Source organism: Scardinius erythrophthalmus, assembly GCF_964197995.2.
Source record: "Scardinius erythrophthalmus genome assembly, chromosome: 6".
Taxonomy (NCBI): domain Eukaryota; kingdom Metazoa; phylum Chordata; class Actinopteri; order Cypriniformes; family Leuciscidae; genus Scardinius; species Scardinius erythrophthalmus.
Genome location: NC_138226.1, coordinates 7,869,616 through 7,890,383, shown reverse-complemented (window position 1 = coordinate 7,890,383; position 20,768 = coordinate 7,869,616). Strand labels below are relative to the sequence as shown.

The window sequence follows — 20,768 nt, the reverse complement described above, 5'->3', positions numbered from 1 at the left end:
CATTATTATAGCTCCACAGGCCCCTTTTCTATCCCTTTTCTGATGTGCGTCTGAGAGCAACTCGTTTTGGTGCGGTCTCTTTAAATACAATTGAGACACTTCATACTCCGCCCCCTCTCCAGGATGCAGCGGTGACACTCGGTTCAACTCCACCCCGTTCAGCCATTTTTGTAGTTTGATAGCAGAGATACGATTATCTAGTGGCACAGAAACTTTTTATTCACACATTATTAACAAAATGTCAACAACGGAAGACTTGTCCAGCCAGCCTTACATGTTCGAGCCAGAGTCGGAGCCGGAGCGAGATCAAAATGAAGACGACGAACCTGCAGAACAACGTCTTCATATGGATGTATCGCAATGGTGTGTTACTGTATTTACACATGAAACTTTGGTCTTCCGACCTTTTACCACGTGTCGATTTATTTTGATTAATATGTGCGAGGGAGAGAGAGCAAGACAGCGTCTAGTTTGGAGACGGTGAAGTCTTGTTTACATTTTCGCCTGGCTCCGAAGAGAGAGAGAGAGAGAGAGCGCGCGCGCGACCGTGTCTCTCTCTCTCTGCTCGTTCTTTCAGTTAAACATACGCCCTGTCACAAGCGCGGCAGTTCATCTACATTAGACGGTGTAATGAAGCGTGTGGGTTACTACATCCAACAACCGAACATTTTAACTTACCCTCTCGTAACTTCTGCATCTTTGAGCTTGGACTACAATATTGCAGCGAGAAATAATAATGGCGGATCGCTCGAAGTGTTGGGCTGGAAGTCAATGTCCTTATTTGGCAGTTCCGCTGCAAATACTGTGACGTTATAGTTCACAAAACGTCATAGATAACAGAAAAATCGGAACAGGTTGAAAAATAAGGCCAAAACAGAATATAAAGATATCAATGAAGCACCTGAAGAGAATAATTTCAACTTTTCTGTACTTCTAAACACTCCAAATATACAACAAAATGCATTTAAGGGCTAAAAAAGTGGATTTAGCATGATATGTCCCCTTTAAATCTATTGACAAACTAAAAGGCGTAAGGACATTTTTATGTCTTCTAAATAAAAGATACTGATTGTACTGAATGTCAACTTGCTTATTTGGCTCAAGATAAGGATTTATTAAAGGAGTAGTTCACTTTAAAATGAAAATTAGCCCATGATTTACTCACCCTCAAGCCATCTTAGGTTAGGGTTAGGGTTAGGTGGATGGATGGATGCACGTTTTTGAGCTTCATTCTGTTGGTTGCAATCCACTGCCATTATAAAACTTGGAAGAGCCAGGATATTTTTTTTTTTATATAACTGTGATTGTATTTGTCTGAAAGAAGAAAGTCATATACAACTAAGATGGCTTGAGGGTGAGTATCAAAAATTTTAAGCAGCAAAACTGTTTATACTTTGAGAATAAGAAAGATTTCTGTAACACTTTACTTAAAGCCTTTATGTATAATGTATTTTAAAAGTATTTTAATGCATTAATTGTGCCTTTAATGCACCTTACACTGCATTGTATGGTCTTGTGAATAATTGTAATCACATTTATAATAATTTTTTTATACACCTTTAGAAAGTATAATGCATTAAAACATGACAAACAACCAATTTCAGATTTAACAAGGAATCTGTGAATGTTATGATGTATTTTAACGTTGCTTACAATTATTTATGAAAAGATATGCATTGATATGAATACCTTTATAATGCATTACCCATAAAAGGTTTAAGTAAAGTGTTACCAAGGTTTCTCCAGCACCAGATCAGCATGATTTCTGAAGGATCATGTGACACTGAAGACTGAAGTGCTGCTGTAACCTCGGCTTTGCATCACAGGAATAAATTACATTTGAAAAATATATTCAAATAGAAAACACTAAATTTAAGTTGTAACAAATTTCACAATATTGAATACTGTTTGACTATTTTGTGTCATTGAGCATAAGACACTTCTTTTAAATACATAAAAAAAAAAAATCTTACAATCACCAAACTTTTGAATGCCAGTAGATGCCGTTACTACATCATTAAGCAGGAAACATCACCTTTAAGATGTAGAATAGAAAATCCTGTATAACCAAGAGTGATGCAGCTGGCTGGTCATTCGTTGCCTTTCATTATCAAAAACAGAGTAAGGGAGAGAGACAAGTCTCTCTTTCACACTTATTAAAGGGTCTCTGTGGATTCTTCCCTATGGAGGAAGTAGAGAGTGGCTGTATCTATTGATAGGTACTGAAAGAAATGCACACCCAAACTGTGAGTCTCAGAGCAAAAATAAATAAAAAATAGTGACACACAAATGTAGTTAAAGAAACTTGATGATGTCCCAGGCCTCACACTGTGCTCCTTATCCACAGCACATGTGAGCTTGCTATTATCACTCAGAGGGGAATTGTGTGTGAGGCATCCTGAGACTCACACATTTAATAAGCCCTCGTGTGTGTGTGTGTGTGTGTGTGTGTGTGTGTGTGTGTGTGTGTGTGTGTGTGTGTGTGTGTGTGTGTGTGTGTGTGTGTGTGTGTGTGTGTGTGTGTACGTAATAATATGCTTTGTCATGGTCATAAGGCTCTCACAAAAGTAAAAAAGGATTTGTCAAGATAGGCTTGATAGATTGTCAGACAGACAGACAGACATCCAGACAGACATAGACTTCACTCGCGCTACAGTATGTGAGCTTCCACAAAGCTTTTAAGAACCATTACTTTATTTGTGTACTTTTTGTGCTGTAAGACATTACCAACTGTCCATAAACCCATTGCATTCTTCCATAATTGCTTCCATGACCTATAAATCTAAAGTTTATGCATGAACAAATGTAAGCACTTTGTGTGAAGTCAACCATAGAACTTGAAAAATCTTGTTGAAAAGTGATTTTTATTGCTAGCCTTCAAGTGCTGTTTAAATTGACTTCCTCATTGTTTCAAAAAAATAGTCTTTATGTGCCTAAATAAAAATGGTCAGTTCAATAGTTTATTCACTCTTCAAATTCTTTTTGTTTGACCAAATAAAATCCTAGGCATCGTTTTACTACAAAAAAACCCCCCCAAAAAAAACCGTCGTTTTCAAAAAGGTTATTCAGTATTGTAACCTTTTTTTCTCTTTAGGGTCAACACAATTAATTAATTAATGCTTAGTTAATTTAGGCTATGTAATTTCAAATATAAAATATAAGAATATTTAACTGCATTACATTGTTTTATTTGCTTGTTTGTGAATTAGATTAATACAATAAATTATACCCCCCCCAAAAAATCTGGTCAAGTAACGTTCCTCAGTTATACTTTTTTGAGGTAGCCTATTCAATGTGTTTTGGGGCGTCAAACAGAAAATATGTCGGTTAATACATGTTTTGTTCATAATTTCCCATTGTCCAGAGTCTGGAGACGAGCTCGTCCAAGTATCCGCTGTCCGGCGCTCTCTGCGCGGTCACGCCCCGGCGGCGCGCCCGCGCTCACTTCAAAAGCCTCCTTTTACTCAGAGCGGCGTGACGTCATGAAGCGCGAGACGCTCTCGAGCAGATGAGATGAGGGAGCGCAACAGGCGAGCGCACATCGCGAGCACACAACTACAATGACAACTTCCTGATGTATTAACAAAAAGTTTATTTGAATTCTTTGCACTTTTGTTTTAAGTCAGCATTGGCTCTCTTCTGTATTCTGTGTGTGGTGCTATGACTGATGACGAGATGATTTCATCACAACTCACTAGAGATTTTCTGAGGTGTAAATCTGTAGTTTGGACCCTGTGGAACCTGCTGATTCTGTGTGACTGCTACAATCTGGATGTGGAGCATCCTTTAGTTTTTAATGGACCCAATGGATCATTATTCGGATACTCTGTTCTGCTTCACCAGCATGCTGAGAACACATGGTAAGTGATTCAAACATGCATGAGAAGTTTTGATGTTTTCAGTAAAGGGTGACTGAGCCAGTTTGAGAAACAAACTAATAGCCTATTTGCCAAATGAAATTGATTTTCAGCTTGTTTTCGTTTATTTCTCACTAGTAGGTTATGTTTTCTATTTAATGTCAAGTACTTAAGTTGAATCAAATAAATGATAGTGAATCATTTAAAATTATAGTGAATGATTATGGAATTCACATTTGCACTCAACATTAAACTTCGGCTAGCATATGTTTAATACATTTGTCCAGTCACTGTTACTCAGTAGCTGTCTAGTTTTTAAAGTCATATCCTGAAATGATAAACGAACCAAGATATGCCTAGTGGAATATTGTGAAAGGTATCACATGTTGCAGAAGAACTGTATATCTCACATGAGCATATCTGTGACAGTTTTTTGTCCCGAGCCCTGGTTAATATCTGACCCTGAGTTCATATTTGTACAATGCTAATTATCTGTAATAATCTGCTATTTTTGACCAATTAATAAATTCACGTCACACTGCAGGATTTTTTTAATAATGAATCATTCCTTATAAAATCTTGATGTTGGTTACAAATGGTCACAAAAGACATGCTTAAACTATCCAGCTACAAGTGATAGCCTGTATTCATTGTCATATTTATTGTTAAGGCTGATAGTTGGAGCGCCTGTGGCTGATTCCAGCTTTTATCCTCATACCAAAAATCCTGGAGCCATCTACAACTGCAGTGTGTTGACCTCCCAATGTGAGCAGCTCCATGTTGGTAGGTCTTCCCTCTCTTACCTTCAGAAGTTCAGATTTTCTTGATTGTTGTCTTCTTGTGAATGGCAGAGGTTCTTTTAAAATAATGTTCTTGTTGAAGTTGATGTGGGGTCCAAAAGTTTACCAAAGCTTCACAATCCCATTCAAACTCAGAAAAACAAGTTTTAAGATTTATTTTCCAGATATTTTTGCTTCAATTGAAGCGCAAGATTCCCTTTGAATTGTTCTCAAATCATGTTGGAGAACATGGTCTTCATGTTTTGTTCATGTCAGCTGATCTAAAGTAATTAAAGCAAAAGTTGGACGAACCAAAGGCATTCTGAAATTTCCAATTGAACTTTTCACAGATTTTATTACTCTCATAATATAATGAAAACATGCACAATATAAGCATTTCCACTTGTAGTCTCAGACAATAAATAAATCATTTAATGACATTTTATAATATTTGAATGTAGGGGAGACCGGGGACGGTTGTAACACTTTTTTCTTCAGCACCTAAAACGACCCTTTTTTTTTTAGCTACACGTCTGAAACTTTTAGGCAAAGTACCCATATTTGTCTACTACAAATGGCAACTATTTAAATTTCTTCAAATATATCACAGACTTTGTGAGATGATCATGAATACAAGGTGGTCCTTTGTTACAACCTACCCCACTACTGGGGTAGGTTGTAACACATACTGGGTAAGTTGTAACAGGTAGACAAAATGCACAAACACTAAGGGTTTTTATTAACAACATTTTTATTTTAAATGAATGGCTGTGTGAATATGGGGAGTGTATGTGCATATTTTGAGTGTTCTTCTCATCCCAGGTTTGTGGATGCTGTATGTTGAATTCCACCGTGAGTTGATAGGCAAACTGCATCTTGATTTTTAAGATTTTTTTTTTATATTTGGACTGGAAACAAGACAAAAATACTAAGTAAGAAAAACATTTTTTGCATTGTATGTGTTGGTATTTATTTAACTTTGACCTGATTTTAAATATGTTATTTATCATTCACAAATTAAATTGAGATTGCATAAAAGGTCCAATACAAATTAAGGTCACTTTCAAAACACATGTTACAACCTACCCCGCCACTGTCACTATTGTTTAACTAGCTGTATTAGCATGGTGCTTTGAAATTAGTAGGAGGTTGATACACCATTCTTTACTATAGAAACTACAGTTTGATCTGATATAACTCATACAACATTATCTACAACGGTAGAAGTACTAAACAAAATATTATCTTGTTATGTTTTTTTACTTTTTTTACTTTTTTACCTAAGAATTTGATTTTCTGCTGTAGCTTCAGGAGAGATTGCAATGCAGACTTGAAAACCTCCATGTGCGATCGTAAAGGAAGCCTGAGGAAACTGAAACTGTCACATAACTCATATCTTATCCCTGATTGGTGGAATTGGTAGTGTTACAACTAGCCCCGTGTTACAACTGTCCCCGGTCTCGAACATTTTAACAATGCTCATGGGTTTTTTTCCTCTTCTTTGTCCTTCTGTTTGTTGTAAACTAACTCAGAACAATTGAGCATTTCCATTTGACTACTTTAAACTGTTTAGACTTCACACTTGTGAATTCGCTCAGACTGAACTCGTGTGCTTACTAGACCCCTGGCTGTGAAAACGTCCTGTGAATGAATTCCCCATGAGGGTTAACCAGACTTTGGAGAGTTTCCTCCTGTCAGGAAGAGGATGCTTATACTCCCTGCCCGAAACAAGGGATGGGGGGATAGTCATCTTTGTAGGTCAAGCTGCAAGATATATATAGCACGCAAATAAAATGCCGTTAAACAAATTATTTCTAAGCCATTCTGGGCTGGAGTACAACCAAGTTTCATAATTGCGTTCAGATGATGTGTCTGAAAAGGTTTCATTATTAATGGCATTTGCTAAGACGAGTATCATTATTTTTATTGCTCATACTTGAACAAATTTGAACAACTCTTAGCCATAAGTATCAAATTTAGCATGTAATCCACATTGCACTCTTTGTTCTTTAAACATGAATCGATTTATTGAGGAGTCCCCTGTTTCCCCTGGAGAACAAAAAAAATGTCTATATAATAGACTTGCATTGAGAGCCATATTTAGGGACCAGATTTGGCTTTTTTTTTTTTACTTTGGCCCATTATGCAACCCCCTATCAACCACAGCCTAAAACCGATCAAAATACCTTAGCTACCACATGCACATGCTCTGGCAACCATCAACAAGACCACATTGTGAAAACCACACACATTTTCCTCAAATGTCAACTACTCACATTTTCCTCTGAAAATTGTAAGATCTAGTTGCTGTTAAAGGGGTCATATAATGCCATTTTTGTACAAGCTAATATGATTCTTTAGGGTCTAAATTAAAAGTTTGTGATATACTTTAATTAAAAATTCTCATTAGTATGGCTCGCTTAATTTAGTCCTAACTTGTAAGTCGCTTTGGATAAAAGCGTCTGCTAAATGACTAAATGTAAATGTAATGTAAATGTATGGTAAAAAAACACTAATTTTAGCTGGTCAAAAACAGCTCTGTTTTCAGCACGCCGTTTCAGTGCATGTGTCTTTAAATGATAATGAGCTTTGCTCACCCCGCCCCTCTGTTCTGTGCGTACACCGTTTCTAACACAATAACCACGCGTTGTTCATTATAAACGTGGGATTATGAATTATATTGAGAACGTCGTACATAGAAAACATGCCGTAATGTACCCTGAGTGTAAACCTTAGATGCATTCATCGTGAAGCCTGCAGCAAGGTTTGCAAATTTTGCAAAGATTAATATAAATACTAATATAAAGGTTAATAAAACATTACACTCACATCTTCTGGAGGTTCAGCAGGAACACGTTGGTACCGATCCGTTTTTTCTCAGTTGTAAAGCTGTCTGGTGTGAAATGATTTGCGTTAACATGAAAGCACAGACAATTGTGGGGAATCTCCGTGAGGGAATCCCCGCATCAATCCTTTGGGCATATCGCTTCAAAAACAAAACTCAGCCACTGCATCTTCAACGGCTCTGATTTAGGAACATCCAAATGACTGCTGTGTTCCTTATTACATCTAAGAACAGAACACCACAATCGCTTAGACGCCATTCTGCTCCAGCATATCAACAATGGCGGACTACTATGACGACAGCTGTCACAGCTCGCTCAGGGCGGGTCTTGTGTTGAAACACTGCTGTCACTCAACAATCGCGGGAGGGGCGTTGGATATTGTGACGTCACAATATCGAACGGCTTGATTTGAGACATGGGAAAACATATAAGGAGATTAAAACAAAACCACTGGATGGATTTTTATCATGATAGGATGGTTGTGTACAGGCACTGCCAACAGACATTTCAGTGCAATCAACTTGCATGTGCAAAGTGCAAACTTGCAAAACAAAGTGCATGTACCATTATATGACCCCTTTAACAGTCTTAAAGGCCTGTCCACACTATAATGATTAATATAAATATAAATATAACTATTATGATAACTATATTAGTGTCCAAACCAGTCGTCTGCCACTTTAAATGCTCAAGCTCTATAAAGTGGGATGGATTCTGATTGGCTCAGCTGTCAATGTTTTTATTGTTCATTAATTGGAAAGAAAAATCATTCTGAAAGTGATTCCAATAATATTGTTTCTCTGTGCCGTCCTGTTATCGTTATAGTTGTGGTATGGACTCTGCTATTCTTTTATATATATAGAATGATTTTTAGAACGTTATCGTTATCTTTCGTTATCCTTCTATCGTCCTTGGTGTAAATGGGCCTTGATGGTAGAATTAACAGTTTAATATGGTTTGTAATAACAAGAGTTCATAAGGGCAAAGCTGATGCTCAGAAACGCACATTACTTTTTTTTTACATCAGTACTTTCAAAGCTATTTATTGCCTTGTGATGATAAGTTTCACCACAAGCTTCTCATCCTGTGTTGTTTGGTGTGTGTGAACCAGAGGTGTGAATTTGCTTAAGGTAAAAAAACCATTTGTACTGCTTGTCTATCTCTGCATCTCTAACATGTTGCACAATTTCCTCAAAGCAAACGGTTTGGATAGATTGTATATTCATTTGTGCACATTGCACTGAATGATTTCAGGAGATGTACAGCACTGTGGAAAACACTGTTTGGCAGAGAATGATAACCAGTGGCTGGGTGTAAGTCTGTCCCGGCAGCCCTCAAAAGGCCATGTTTTGGTATGTATTTAAGTCTAACTGTCAAAGCATATTCTTAATTGTGCTACCTTGCGAGTAAATGCATAACTATGATTAATAATTTTAAATGGAAAATCTCCTGTTTACTGTTTAAATGTTTAAATTTAGGCATGTGGACATCGGTGGAAGAACATCTACTACTCTAGTAAAGACAATCAGAACAAGCTTCCGCATGGTATTTGCTTCAGATTCAGCCCAGACTTGAAACGCGTCACTCCTTTTATCCCTTGCTATCAAGGTACACATTTCAATTACTGCTGTGTTGGTTTTATTGTTGTTCACAGGTTCAAACACAGCATAATTACTTTATAGCACCATTTGAAGCTCCTTAGTGTCAAGTGAGCACCAATTTTCTCAAGGTTTTTTCTCTCTCTCTTTAGACCATCAAAGGAAGTTTGGTGAAGGCTACGGATCATGCCAAGCAGGAATATCAAACTTATTCACGGAGGTATTCAGAGCTTCTATGGCATTTTGGTTGAGCTGTGATTGAATTCAGTTGATTTGGTAATGATGTATTGTGTTTGTAGGACCTGATGATCATGGGAGCTCCTGGTACCTCATACTGGACAGGATCCGTTCTTGTCACCAACACCACAAGCAACATAACAGCTGCTTATGTGGATGATGACAGTGCAGTTCTCTATGGAAGTTATTTAGGTGAGTTCTCAAGCTGCTAATGTTATTTGCTTTGTTTCAAATCATAGTAGGCAACATTATGAGGCATCATAAATACAAAAGACTGTAGGCGACCTAATTGTCCTGCCTCATAAGATACTTATGATACGACTGAGCCTGAGGTTTTTTTCTCCATTCTGTCACCTGATGGAGTTTTGGTTCCTTGCACTGTTGCTTTGGCTTTTGGCTTGCTTAGTTGGGGACATTTAATATTCAACAATATTATTGATCTGCCTTACTTAAGGTGGACGATAACACAATTTTCTTCTAGAAACCAACTTTGTTATCACTGTGAAGCTACTTTGATACAATCTGTATTGTAAAAAGCGCTATATAAATAAAGGTGACTTGACTTGACTTAATTTTATTCAAAAAATTAAGTCAATCTGCGTGTATCTTTTAGCTCAGATCGGTCATTTATGAGGTTCCATGATGGCTAGAAAGCTTCCTTAGAAGGCAGTTGCCTAAGGCAGTACACGGCAAGCCAACTTACTAGGTTTTGTAACAGAGCTATGGCCTATTTTATATAATGATTTATCTATGAAATTGCTAAGAAATAAGTGCTTTCTATTTTTGGGGTTAAGGGATACAGTGATCTGATTTTAATAAAATGTTTAAAATTAAAGTCTTAAGACTTGCAGCAGGAATCAGATTTTTGCTGTTAGGGGGCATAACGTCTTTCTATCTGAACAGGAAACAGACACTGTTGCACAATCCAGGAGCACCAAATTGTTGCAAAATATGATACAGTTACTAGGCAAACGTGCCACTTTGTTTTTCGTCTCTTGGCAACCAGCCCATAATGTGTAAACAAACTTACATTTCAGCAATGCCTCATTTTAGCCTGAAAAGAAAAGACTATAGTGAAAATAAATTTGATATAATTGGTTTTTATCTACTAGAAATGTTTTTTTGTGAATGCAATATGATGTTTTAAAATCAGTATCCACAAGCATTGTAATATCTAAATTAAGTGTTTTTTTCAAGCCACAAAAAAAAAATATTTAAAACCACTTATTCAAGGGTTAGTTTAGGAAGATATAGCTTCTTTTAAAAAAAATCTCTTACCAATTAATTTTTTTACTGGTTTTACTGTTTGAATGTTTCACCACCATGTTTGGTTTTCTTCCCATCAGGTTATGCTGTTGGTGCCGGACACTTTCTAGATCCTCAAAGTACTGAGATAGTGGGTGGTGCTCCCCAGCATGAACAGACTGGTAAAGTAAGGGTTAACATCACCACCACCACCACCACCATCATCATCTTCACCTATCTAATTATTAGCACAGACCCAAGTTTTTGGAGTAGTTTAGTGTTAAAGTTGTCTAGTTTGGTTAGACATGCAGGCTTTTGTACACTTTTGAATACCCCATACTGAGACTCCAGGTGGCTGTGTATAAAATGGTTTTAAATATGAAACCCTCTTGACATCTGCTCTGTGAGGCAGTTGTGAACGGTAAATCGGTTAAACTCTTCTTCCATCTGTGCGGAAGAGGAAGTATGTTTTTTTTTAAGATGTGCTGAGTTTGCAGTGTTTATGAGTTTTGTCTGGTATCTAATGATTTTACCAAAGAAACCGAGACTGGAAAAGGAGTTATCAGGGACCTACCATGTATATTTGTGATAAAACTATACGGAAATGTAACATTCGCCAGCATATACAATCCATTGTTATGCTGCTGTTGTTATAGTTCCCATTTCCCATACTTCTGTGTTTTCTTTTACTCCAGGCCTACATATTCAGCATTGAAAATCCCACTTTGAAAATTGTTACTGTAACCAAGGGCAAGAAGGTAAGAAATTGCAAGAATTTTAAGTGTTCCTAAGGAATGTTCTTGCTGAATGATCACAATGGGGATGTTTGTTCCTGTTTACAGCTCGGCTCTTATTATGGAGCTAGTGTATGTGCTGTCGACCTGAACGCAGACGGACTGTCCGATCTGTTGGTGGGGGCTCCTATGTTCAGCTCAGTGAGGGAGGAGGGACGTGTGCATGTCTACATAAACCTTGGACAGGTGAGGCAGCGATATGTAAATATATGAAGAGTTCAGATGCAAAAGCCTCTAAGTGCCATCTGAAATTTTCTTCTAAAATGATCATTTTTATCAAGCTTGTATATTTAAGTTAAGTAATTTCACTTAAATGGCAATGAAAATGACCTATTAATTGTCATTTAAGTGAAATTACTGAACTTAAATATTCGATCTTGATAAAAATGATCATTCTAGAAGAAAATTTCAGATGGCACTTAGAGGCTTTCGCATCTGAACTCTTCATATATAAATTAGCATAAATTAAGGGCAGTACAGCAAATACTACAAATTTCTTCCTTAGTATTTTCGTCTTATTTTTCAGTAGAAAAATATCTACACATTCTTAAATCACGATACATTTACATTAGAAGCAAAATTACTTAAGTTATTAAGTCTTGTTTCCTGAAAAAAGGATCACAACTAAGTGACTTTATGCTTGAAAACAAGAGAAAAATATCTGCCAGTGAGATAGGAAAAATAAACTTAACTTATTATTTTTTTTTAATTTATATATATTTCTCTATAAGTTTATACTGGCAGATATATATTTTAAGTGTAAATTCACTTAATTTTGATCAATAATGTTTAGAAAACAAGCTTATGTAATGTACATTTGTTTCTCAAGTAGTTGTATCTTGATTTTAAGAATGTTTAGATATTTGTACTGGAATGAAAAAAAAAAGACTCTGAGGAAGATGTTTTTGTAGTACAGGTGCATACTTTTCAATAAATTTTTTAAATGATTTTTTTTGTTCCAGAATTTAATGAGGAAATGTGCCTAAGTGAAAATAATATTAATAGTCTTAAATATTGGCTTAATTTTCTTTAAGCGTTAAATTTTTTTTTTTCAAACATGACTGGAATGTGTGTTTTTTTTTCTTTCTAGGTTTTATGAGATTCACCCATATATTCTATATATAACTATTGTTCATTTAAGGATGTCAGAAGTCTTTGAGCTCCATTGTAATGTATGTGAGAAAATGACACATCCACATATTTTGAGCTGTCTTATCTTATTGTGTTCTGTGTGAAGGATGTATTCTGGCTTTGATCGTGACCACCAAGACCATATCAAAAGAACAGGTTAAAAATAAAAAAGGTCAAAAATGAACAATCTATACACCAAAAAGCACCATGCTTTTAAGACTTCAAATATGTCTGCTTGACTGTCACCATTTGCTGCATTGTTTTTCCTCAATACTTAAGACCTCAAACAGTAGTTTGCAAGTACAAAAATAATGCTTTGCACAAAAACAGTTTGGTCAACAGGTTTATTTAATGAACAGCAGGTCTCAGTCTGTAGGAAAAGTGTAAAACTAGTGCATTTCATTACATTTACATAGTGTAACAAAGTTGAGAGAATTTATATATGATGAATTACAATCTAAACAATGATATACTAATAAATTACAGAAAGTGCATTTACTTTAATTGTGCATTTACTTCTAACAATTAATATCATGCTTCTCATAGGCGGAGGGTGAACCAACTCCAGGTTAAGGCTAAGGAGATGCGCTTCTCCTTTAAAAACACCTTTAAATTTCCTTGAAATACTTTAAAGTGTCACTGCACAAACTACACATTCCAGCATAAACACTCCCGATTAATATTTGTTATTAAAATGTCTACATTTACAAGCCACTGTTAGTTTTAACTCAAAAGCAAATATACTGTATGCGTGCAGTGTGCAGAACTCAGAACTTTTTGTGTAGTGCAAACTTAAATACCTCTGATTGGCCATTGCTTCAAGAAATCAACATATGTGTTTGTGATTGGCTACATTGCTCAATGCTTCAAAAACACATTGTAAATAGAAACCTTTGCCGTTCTCCAGAGCGCAAACACAGATACACATTGGATCGTTTGCCAAATCTGTTTCACCAATATAATGTTATTATCCTAGACCAGCAGTTATGGGCAACTTTTCCCTCTAAAAGCAGCTAGTCTCAAGTACGTGGCCAGGGGAAGTCTAAGCCTTGCCCAGCCTTACACACACTACGACTATGATGCTTCTCTTAAAAATATCCTTTGTGTCTTTGTGTCTCTTTCTCAGGCTGAACTGAGAGAGGCAGACTTTGAGTTAGTCGGCAGCGACTCTTATGCTGCACGATTTGGAGAAACCATCGTAAACCTTGGTGATATTGACGATGATGGATATCCAGGTATGGTATGTCTAATACATCAATGTTTGAGAATGGAACCTTTATAAACCTTCACAGTTTGTATGTTTCTTAAGCTGAGTTGCTTTATTTGACTAGCCAAGTGTCCTAAAAATATAATATATTATGCTTTGCTGTGTTTTAAAATGGCACCTATGGGTGTTTGTTTGTTCCTCAAGTAAGGTTTGATGGTAAACCAATTTTTTTTTACTTCCTCATTCTGTGTAATCTTTACATTAAAAAGCCTGTCAGCCATTAATGAAATCCCATCTTGAGTTGTTTCATGATCAGATATCAGTTAATCTCTGACTCATATTTGAAGATGAGACGAGTGGTTGGTGTGGTTTAAGAAACACATCTTGGTTAGGAACAGAAAAAACACTCTTGAAAGACGGAAACATGCTCACTCACACATACTTAAACAAATAGACAAATAGTTTGCCAGTGCATCAGCATAAATGATTCATTTTTACAACAAAATTATTTATGCTGATGCACTGGCAAACTATTTGTCAGTTTAAGTATGTGTGAGTGAGCATGTTTCCGTCTTTCAAGAGTGTTTTTTCTGTTCCTAACCAAGTTATGGTCACTCATCTCATCTTCAAATATGAGTCAGAGATGAACTGATATCTGATCATGAAACAACTCAAGAAGATGGGATTTCATTAATGGCTGACAGGCTTTTTAATGTAAAGATTACACAGAATGAGGAAGTAAAAAAAAATTGGTTTACCATCAAACCTTATATAAATAATGTTTTCATGGTTAGAAACTCTTAATGGCATATTTAAATTTGCTCTGTTTTGAAACTTACATAGGCAGCTGATATTCTGTGATATTCTATTAAACCTAAAAATATACAGTACACAAAATATTGGGTATTTTTAATGAATTAAATTACACTACTTTTACACATATTTGTAATGGATTACTCTTACATTGTGAATGAATGTTTTACTGAGCCTGCACTGCATTAGGGGAATACCTTTTCTTTAAAGTATAATGCAATGCTATATTAGAATTTGACCAAAAGTTGGCTCAAAACCTAATTACAAAAATATTAAAAAAACATTTTTTAAAATAAAAAACATCTTACCCCAAACTTTCAATCTTATAAGTTGCATATCTATGCTGCATAGCTTTTGGAACAGTCTTTGTTTCGATAGTGCATGATGTCTTAAAATGTGTGTCTTGTTAGACTGCTCGATATGTTTTGGAACAAAGCTAATGCAATAATACCTGTGTTTCAGATGTGGCCATTGGAGCCCCTCAGGAGGACGATCTGCGTGGTGCTATATATATCTACAATGGGAGGAGAAGTGGTATTGCACAAAGTTTCTCTCAAGTACGTTCTCCATCTGCTGTTTATACTGATATTAAAGGCGGGAAAAGTTAGACCTGAGCAGTTGTCCCCATCCTGTGCAAACTTCCCTATTGTTTTGACTCTTTCATGTTCTCTCTGTCCACACTGGAGTACTAAGAGGAAAGCGTCCAGTCTAAGTCAATTGCTGTAATTTCCTGAAATCCCTCTCTCTCCACATATAGCTTCAAGAAGTGATCAGGGCTTGACAAATCAAAATCATGAGAGTCCAGTTATAAATTAATGTTTAGGAAGAGCTTCATCTAATTATATTAACTTCAGGCTAAAATGATTATATGCAGGATGTTTTTTAGTGATTAGCTTATAACAATACTGTGGTTTTCCAGTTATTGTAGAGCATGGCACAAGCATGGGTTTGATTTCCTTGTAACACAAACTGATCAAATAAATACCTTGTCAGTTTGTGCGTCTGAAAAGCGAAAAAGTAAGGCATAATGTGAAGTCATCCGGTCATCATTGCAAAATAAACTGACTGATCAATCAGAATCAATTATTCCAGAGAACTAAATGTAAATTAAAGGCATCTAAATGTGCCAACCACAGTGCACGAACTGCTTACATCGCTCATGTTACCATTATTCCATCAAGCCCCACTTTAATGTACAGTATGTCTTCACTAGATTTGTGTAGCTGTCCATTATAAATCAAGTCGCCAAATCAGTTTACCTTCATCCCATTTATGAAATGAATGTAAAACCGGTCATAAATAGGATCATTTGCATGTCTCTTGGAGTACAGTACAACAATTCAGTACAAATCCTGAATCTAAATATCTTCTGAATGCTGTCTTTGTGCTTTCTCCATTGCAGAGAATAACAGGCTCTTTGTTGGGCAACAACCTTAGGATGTTTGGCCAATCAGTGTCTGGAGGAGTTGATATTGATAGCAACAATTACCCAGGTAACACTTTTAACACAACAACATGCATAGAATATGATTCCTCTGTGAATAAGATGAGTGGATGGCAACAGTTCAACCTACAGTACCAATTTTTGTTAAAGAAATTTTGTTCAGCTAGGATGTATTAAATTGTTCAAAAGTGACAGTGAAGACATTTATAAAGTTACAAAAGTTCATCAAAGAATCCTGATTTTATTTTTTTTTATCACAGTTTCCACAATAATATTAAGCAGCACAGCTGCTTTCAAACTTGATAAAAAATAATAATAAATGTTTCTTGAGCAACAAATCAGCATATTAGCATGATTTCTGAAGAATCATGTGACACTGAAGACTGGAGTAATGATGCCGAATGTTCAGCTTTGCAATCACAGGAATAAATTACAATTTAAACAGTTATTTTAAACTGTAATAATGTTTAATTAATTTTTTGCTGTCTATAAATGCAGTTTACATAAAAAAAAATCTTTAAAAAGTCCAAACTTTTGAAGGGTAATGTACATGTCGGCTGTTAGCTTTTTTTTTTTTTTAACAAGTCATTAGTGAGTAAAAGAGAATGATGTCACACCCTTGCCTTGCCTAGCTGTTCAGTTCTGTTCTCACACTTTAATGTACAGTATATACGGTCGTCACTCCCTGCATTTTTGGGAATGAATTCAGCTGTCAAACGCATTTGTCACTTCCGTAAAAAACCAAAATGCATGCACAAATGAAGAGCTGCAAGCATATGTAGCTGTGCTGTGTGTACGTACATGGCCAAAATATAACACCTCATGTTTGCAGAGCAGCTTTTTTTTATCTATTATGTTGTGGGTGTTAACTGTGAAATGCTTCTTGAAAATCAAGAAGAAGAAAAAAAGACACAGTTGTATGATTCGGTGATGTTATTTTTGTTTTGTTTTTAAAGTTCATGAGCAAGTCAGATGTGTCCGAACTTCCTGTTCTCAGACTTTTATGTCCTGTCTTGAAATAAATAACTTTTTGAAGCCAGACAAATATGCAAAGTACTAGAATGGACTGTACTACATACTGTTTTAATTGAAAGTATTATGTATACTGTGCACAGTATGCACATTTTTGGTAGCACTTTATTTTGCAGTTCTGTTCCACATGTACATACTATGTACTTTTTATAGTGATTACAATAACTGTAATAACTAGGTACTAAGCTGAATCTACCCTTAAACCTAACCTTAACCCATGGAGTTTACTTATATTACCCAGTACTTTCTTAGGAAAGAACGCCGTAACTACATGTAAGTGCATGAACCGTAAAACAAAGTGCTTTTAAATTTTCTCTATGAGCGAAATACCATAATTACCTTCTACTTTTTCGAACGTGTGCAGTAGGCAACCAGAGCACAGTGTGTAGACTACTATATCCCACATTACAGTGGTCCATGTGCCAAAAGTTAAGACATTTTGTAACAGAAAATTGGATTAAAAATGCAAAAAACCACATTTATTTATAACTGAACAGCACTCCCTGTGTAAAGCAGTGTTGCAATTGTGGCCTTGTAGAAATGTTTAATTTTTTAAAGAATATCAGAGCACCAGTGAGTAATGAATGTGTTAAAGAATAACCAAGTCATGTGTGGTTTATGGGAATTTTTATGTTCTCATCCAGATGTTGCAGTGGGAGCTTTCCTGTCAGACTCAGCTGTGGTGTTCAGGTAAAAACAGCAGAATTTTCACTCACACTTGCTTTGGCAACTTTAAGCTTTAAGATGTGGTATTTGCTATGGGAATTTGTTTCGATTTGTTTAAGGTAAATTTATTATATTTTCAGTTGCCAATAAGACTATAGAACTCCATTTAGCACAATTAAATTAAATCTTCCAAAATCAGCACAGTAAATGAAAAGAAGTCAGCATATTCCTATTCCAGGCCTAGCTGGAGTGAAGACTAGGCAGAGTATTTACTCCAATGAAGCTGTTTGGTTAAAGTCTGTAAAGGCATTATTTTATAGCCTTTCTAGAGAAAAAAAAAATTGAATTTTTAACAATTTCACTGTTATTTGCCATGAAAAAGAAAGGATGCTTCAGCTGGCACGGGATGTTATTCTATTTATCTGTCGAAGCACTCGTCCCCTGTATGGAGATCTCACGGCCGGTAGGAAAGTGGCACAGGACAGTGACGCTCTTTTTCCTGACCTTTCCCACTGCAAGGCCCCAATCTAGGCTTATCCATTGGAGGGCTCACTCCCCTCGCCAGCCAGGGATTTCAATTCTTGAGGATTAGCAAATATTCTGTGCACCCCAGAAAGCCCGTTTAGGTATTGTGGGCTCAGTGAGTGGAACAGTCTATGGGTTACTTAAGTGCAGTTTGATGGCTGTGTTATGCACGTTGACTCTCTTTTCCTCTATTTTTCTTTTTCAAGGGGCTTGGCCAAGTCAACACACTGTTATTGTACAAAACATTTTTTTTTTTTTTTTTTTTTTATCCCTAACCCGAAACCAAAATTTCTCCAATGCACCTTCTCTTAGATCTTTCAGATCCCATTCTGCCTCAGGTTACCATAACTTTTCTAATCAGACTAACATTTTTTCCTTATCTGTGGATCTTTAAATTTCCACAAACAATTTCATACTGGAACTGCTCATTTTATCTATCTATCTATCTATCTATCTATCTATCTATCTATCTATCTATCTATCTATCTATCTATCTATCTATCTATCTATCTATCTATCTATCTATCTATCTATCTATCTATCTATCTATCTATCTATCTATCTATCTATCTATCTATCTATCTATCTATCTATCTATCTATCTATCTATCTATCTATCTATCTATCTATCTATCTATCTATCTATCTATCTATCTATCTATCTATGACAAATTCCCATGTGACAACTAGCCCTGGCCATTCCTATATACTGTATATGCAAACTGTGTGTTAATTTGTTGATCTGATGATAAATCCAGTAACTCTGGTTGTTTCAGGACGCGTCCAGTGGTGAAAGTGGATGCTGTCATGTTGTTGCCTGACAGCTTGAACCGCTCCATAGCCCAGTGTACTGACAACGGTCTGCCTGCCGTGTGCATCAATGTTAAGGTGTGCTTTCGAGTCAGAGGGAAACAAATCCCAGGAAACATAGGTAAGGCAGTAATATTCCATCAGATATACTCTTATGTTAATCTTAATTTGAAAAGTGTTTTGAAGACAGAACCCATGACTTAAAATTCCCTCCAAATCCACATGCAGTGAGATTTGTGCAACAGACTGATGCAAGATCCTTTGAAACTTCCTGCAGTGCTATCTGACTTTTTTAGATGCGAAAATGTCCTCTGATATTTTGAGCTCCCCACACGTGTTCCTCTTAGAATTGAGTACACAGCGTTCAAGGATGAACGTTTTGGACTCGAGCTCTTTGTTTACGAGAGGCTGTGCGTCGGCTCGTCTTATCAGCACGTGGCAGTTCTGTGCTGCAGACCTCTTTCCCAGCTCTTTATCTCTGCCCCACAATCCCCTCTTTTGTTGTGGCGGTTAGAGGACTCAGGGTGTGTGTCAAGGCCTGGCTTCACTGATAGAGCCACACTCACTGAACACATAGTAAACAACAGAGCCATGCTTGATGACAAATATTAATGATCTTGAAACTGATATGAAGTAGTGAGGGTAGAAATCTGCCACTCAGAGGTTTTGCAATACCGTTTTACCGCTGCAGATGGATAGGGGACTGCTGTGCGTTATTAGCATGTGTGAGAATGAAGTATCCCAGACAAGTCAAGATTGGGAAGAGCTGTTGCCTTGTGGAGTATAGTTGTTTTCAATCACAGATTCAGAATTCTATCTATTTCATAATAGTAGTTGTTCTATTTTAACCTAATGCCACCTGATAATTAATTTGTAATTAACATTTTGATTTGTAATCATTAAAGAGACAGTTATTACAGTTTTTCTCAGTCGCTTTGGTGCATTTCTCACATCACTATTTACATTTGCACAACAGTTAGTTCAACCTCCACAACATTTAGTCATTTGGGCACATCATAGTAGCAGTTTCTCATTCCTTCCAACAAATTGCAAATGCTTTTGGACATGCATCAATTACTTTCATACAACTCTCTGCTGTTTTATAACTTTATCATTTGCTTATGTCATGTCAGTCAAAATTAACTATACTTGTGAATGCTGAATAGTCATTCCATATAAAACTAATAGTCCTCATTTCATTGCTTGAGTCATTACATACAAAAATGTTGAACTAGCTGTCAAAATTTGTTATTTAAAAAAAAAAAAAAATCCTGAAAAAGTCTCCTAAATTGAACAATTTGCAATTGAGCAAGAGATGATATTCGCTGTGATGTAGATTACTGTAAATTATGTGACCAGACAGAGAGGAACGTCTGGATGTGCATGAATGATTACAGTACCATGTATGTTGTATGTTCAGTTCCAATATGTTCTGCAATATTGTGTACAGTTGTGCACAGCTCTACCCAAAGGGAGTTTATGTTTGTTGTAAATAATGGTGTATTTTTTCTTTGCACAATGCTGTGAACAAATTAGAATTGCAAAGAGCATATGCAGTAAAAATGTGAAACATACATATATTCAGTGTCTTGTACTCAGTTACCTCATAAATACAGTAATGTGTAACTTTACTGTATTTTTCAAATGGCTGTGCAAATAGTATTTAGTGCTGTATTGAGCATTTTCAGGTAGTGTCACCAAGATCTGACTTTTATCATTGGAAAACATTTACAGAGTAAACTGTCATAATGAAAACACGACTAAGCCATTTGACTATCTTGTTC

The 20,768-nt window shown here is 36.1% G+C and overlaps 1 protein-coding gene across 2 annotated transcripts in view; it reads left to right on the top strand.

The window, feature by feature from the left end:
• The first annotated feature begins 3,466 nt into the window (after window positions 1–3,466).
• itga4 (integrin alpha 4) overlaps window positions 3,467–20,768 on the top strand; it is a 33,197-nt gene continuing 15,895 nt past the window's right edge. For both annotated transcript variants that reach the window (XR_014030358.1, XM_081368669.1), the window contains exons 1-14: window positions 3,467–3,860; window positions 4,528–4,640; window positions 8,737–8,834; window positions 8,961–9,090; window positions 9,233–9,300; window positions 9,380–9,509; window positions 10,664–10,749; window positions 11,258–11,320; window positions 11,405–11,542; window positions 13,614–13,722; window positions 14,970–15,064; window positions 15,910–16,000; window positions 17,628–17,673; window positions 18,951–19,105. Coding sequence is in view for 1 of the 2 variants with exons in the window: in XM_081368669.1 (XP_081224795.1) it covers window positions 3,661–3,860; window positions 4,528–4,640; window positions 8,737–8,834; window positions 8,961–9,090; window positions 9,233–9,300; window positions 9,380–9,509; window positions 10,664–10,749; window positions 11,258–11,320; window positions 11,405–11,542; window positions 13,614–13,722; window positions 14,970–15,064; window positions 15,910–16,000; window positions 17,628–17,673; window positions 18,951–19,105 (1,522 nt within the window). In the remaining variant the exon portion in view is untranslated. The remainder of the gene's footprint in view (window positions 3,861–4,527; window positions 4,641–8,736; window positions 8,835–8,960; window positions 9,091–9,232; window positions 9,301–9,379; window positions 9,510–10,663; window positions 10,750–11,257; window positions 11,321–11,404; window positions 11,543–13,613; window positions 13,723–14,969; window positions 15,065–15,909; window positions 16,001–17,627; window positions 17,674–18,950; window positions 19,106–20,768) is intronic.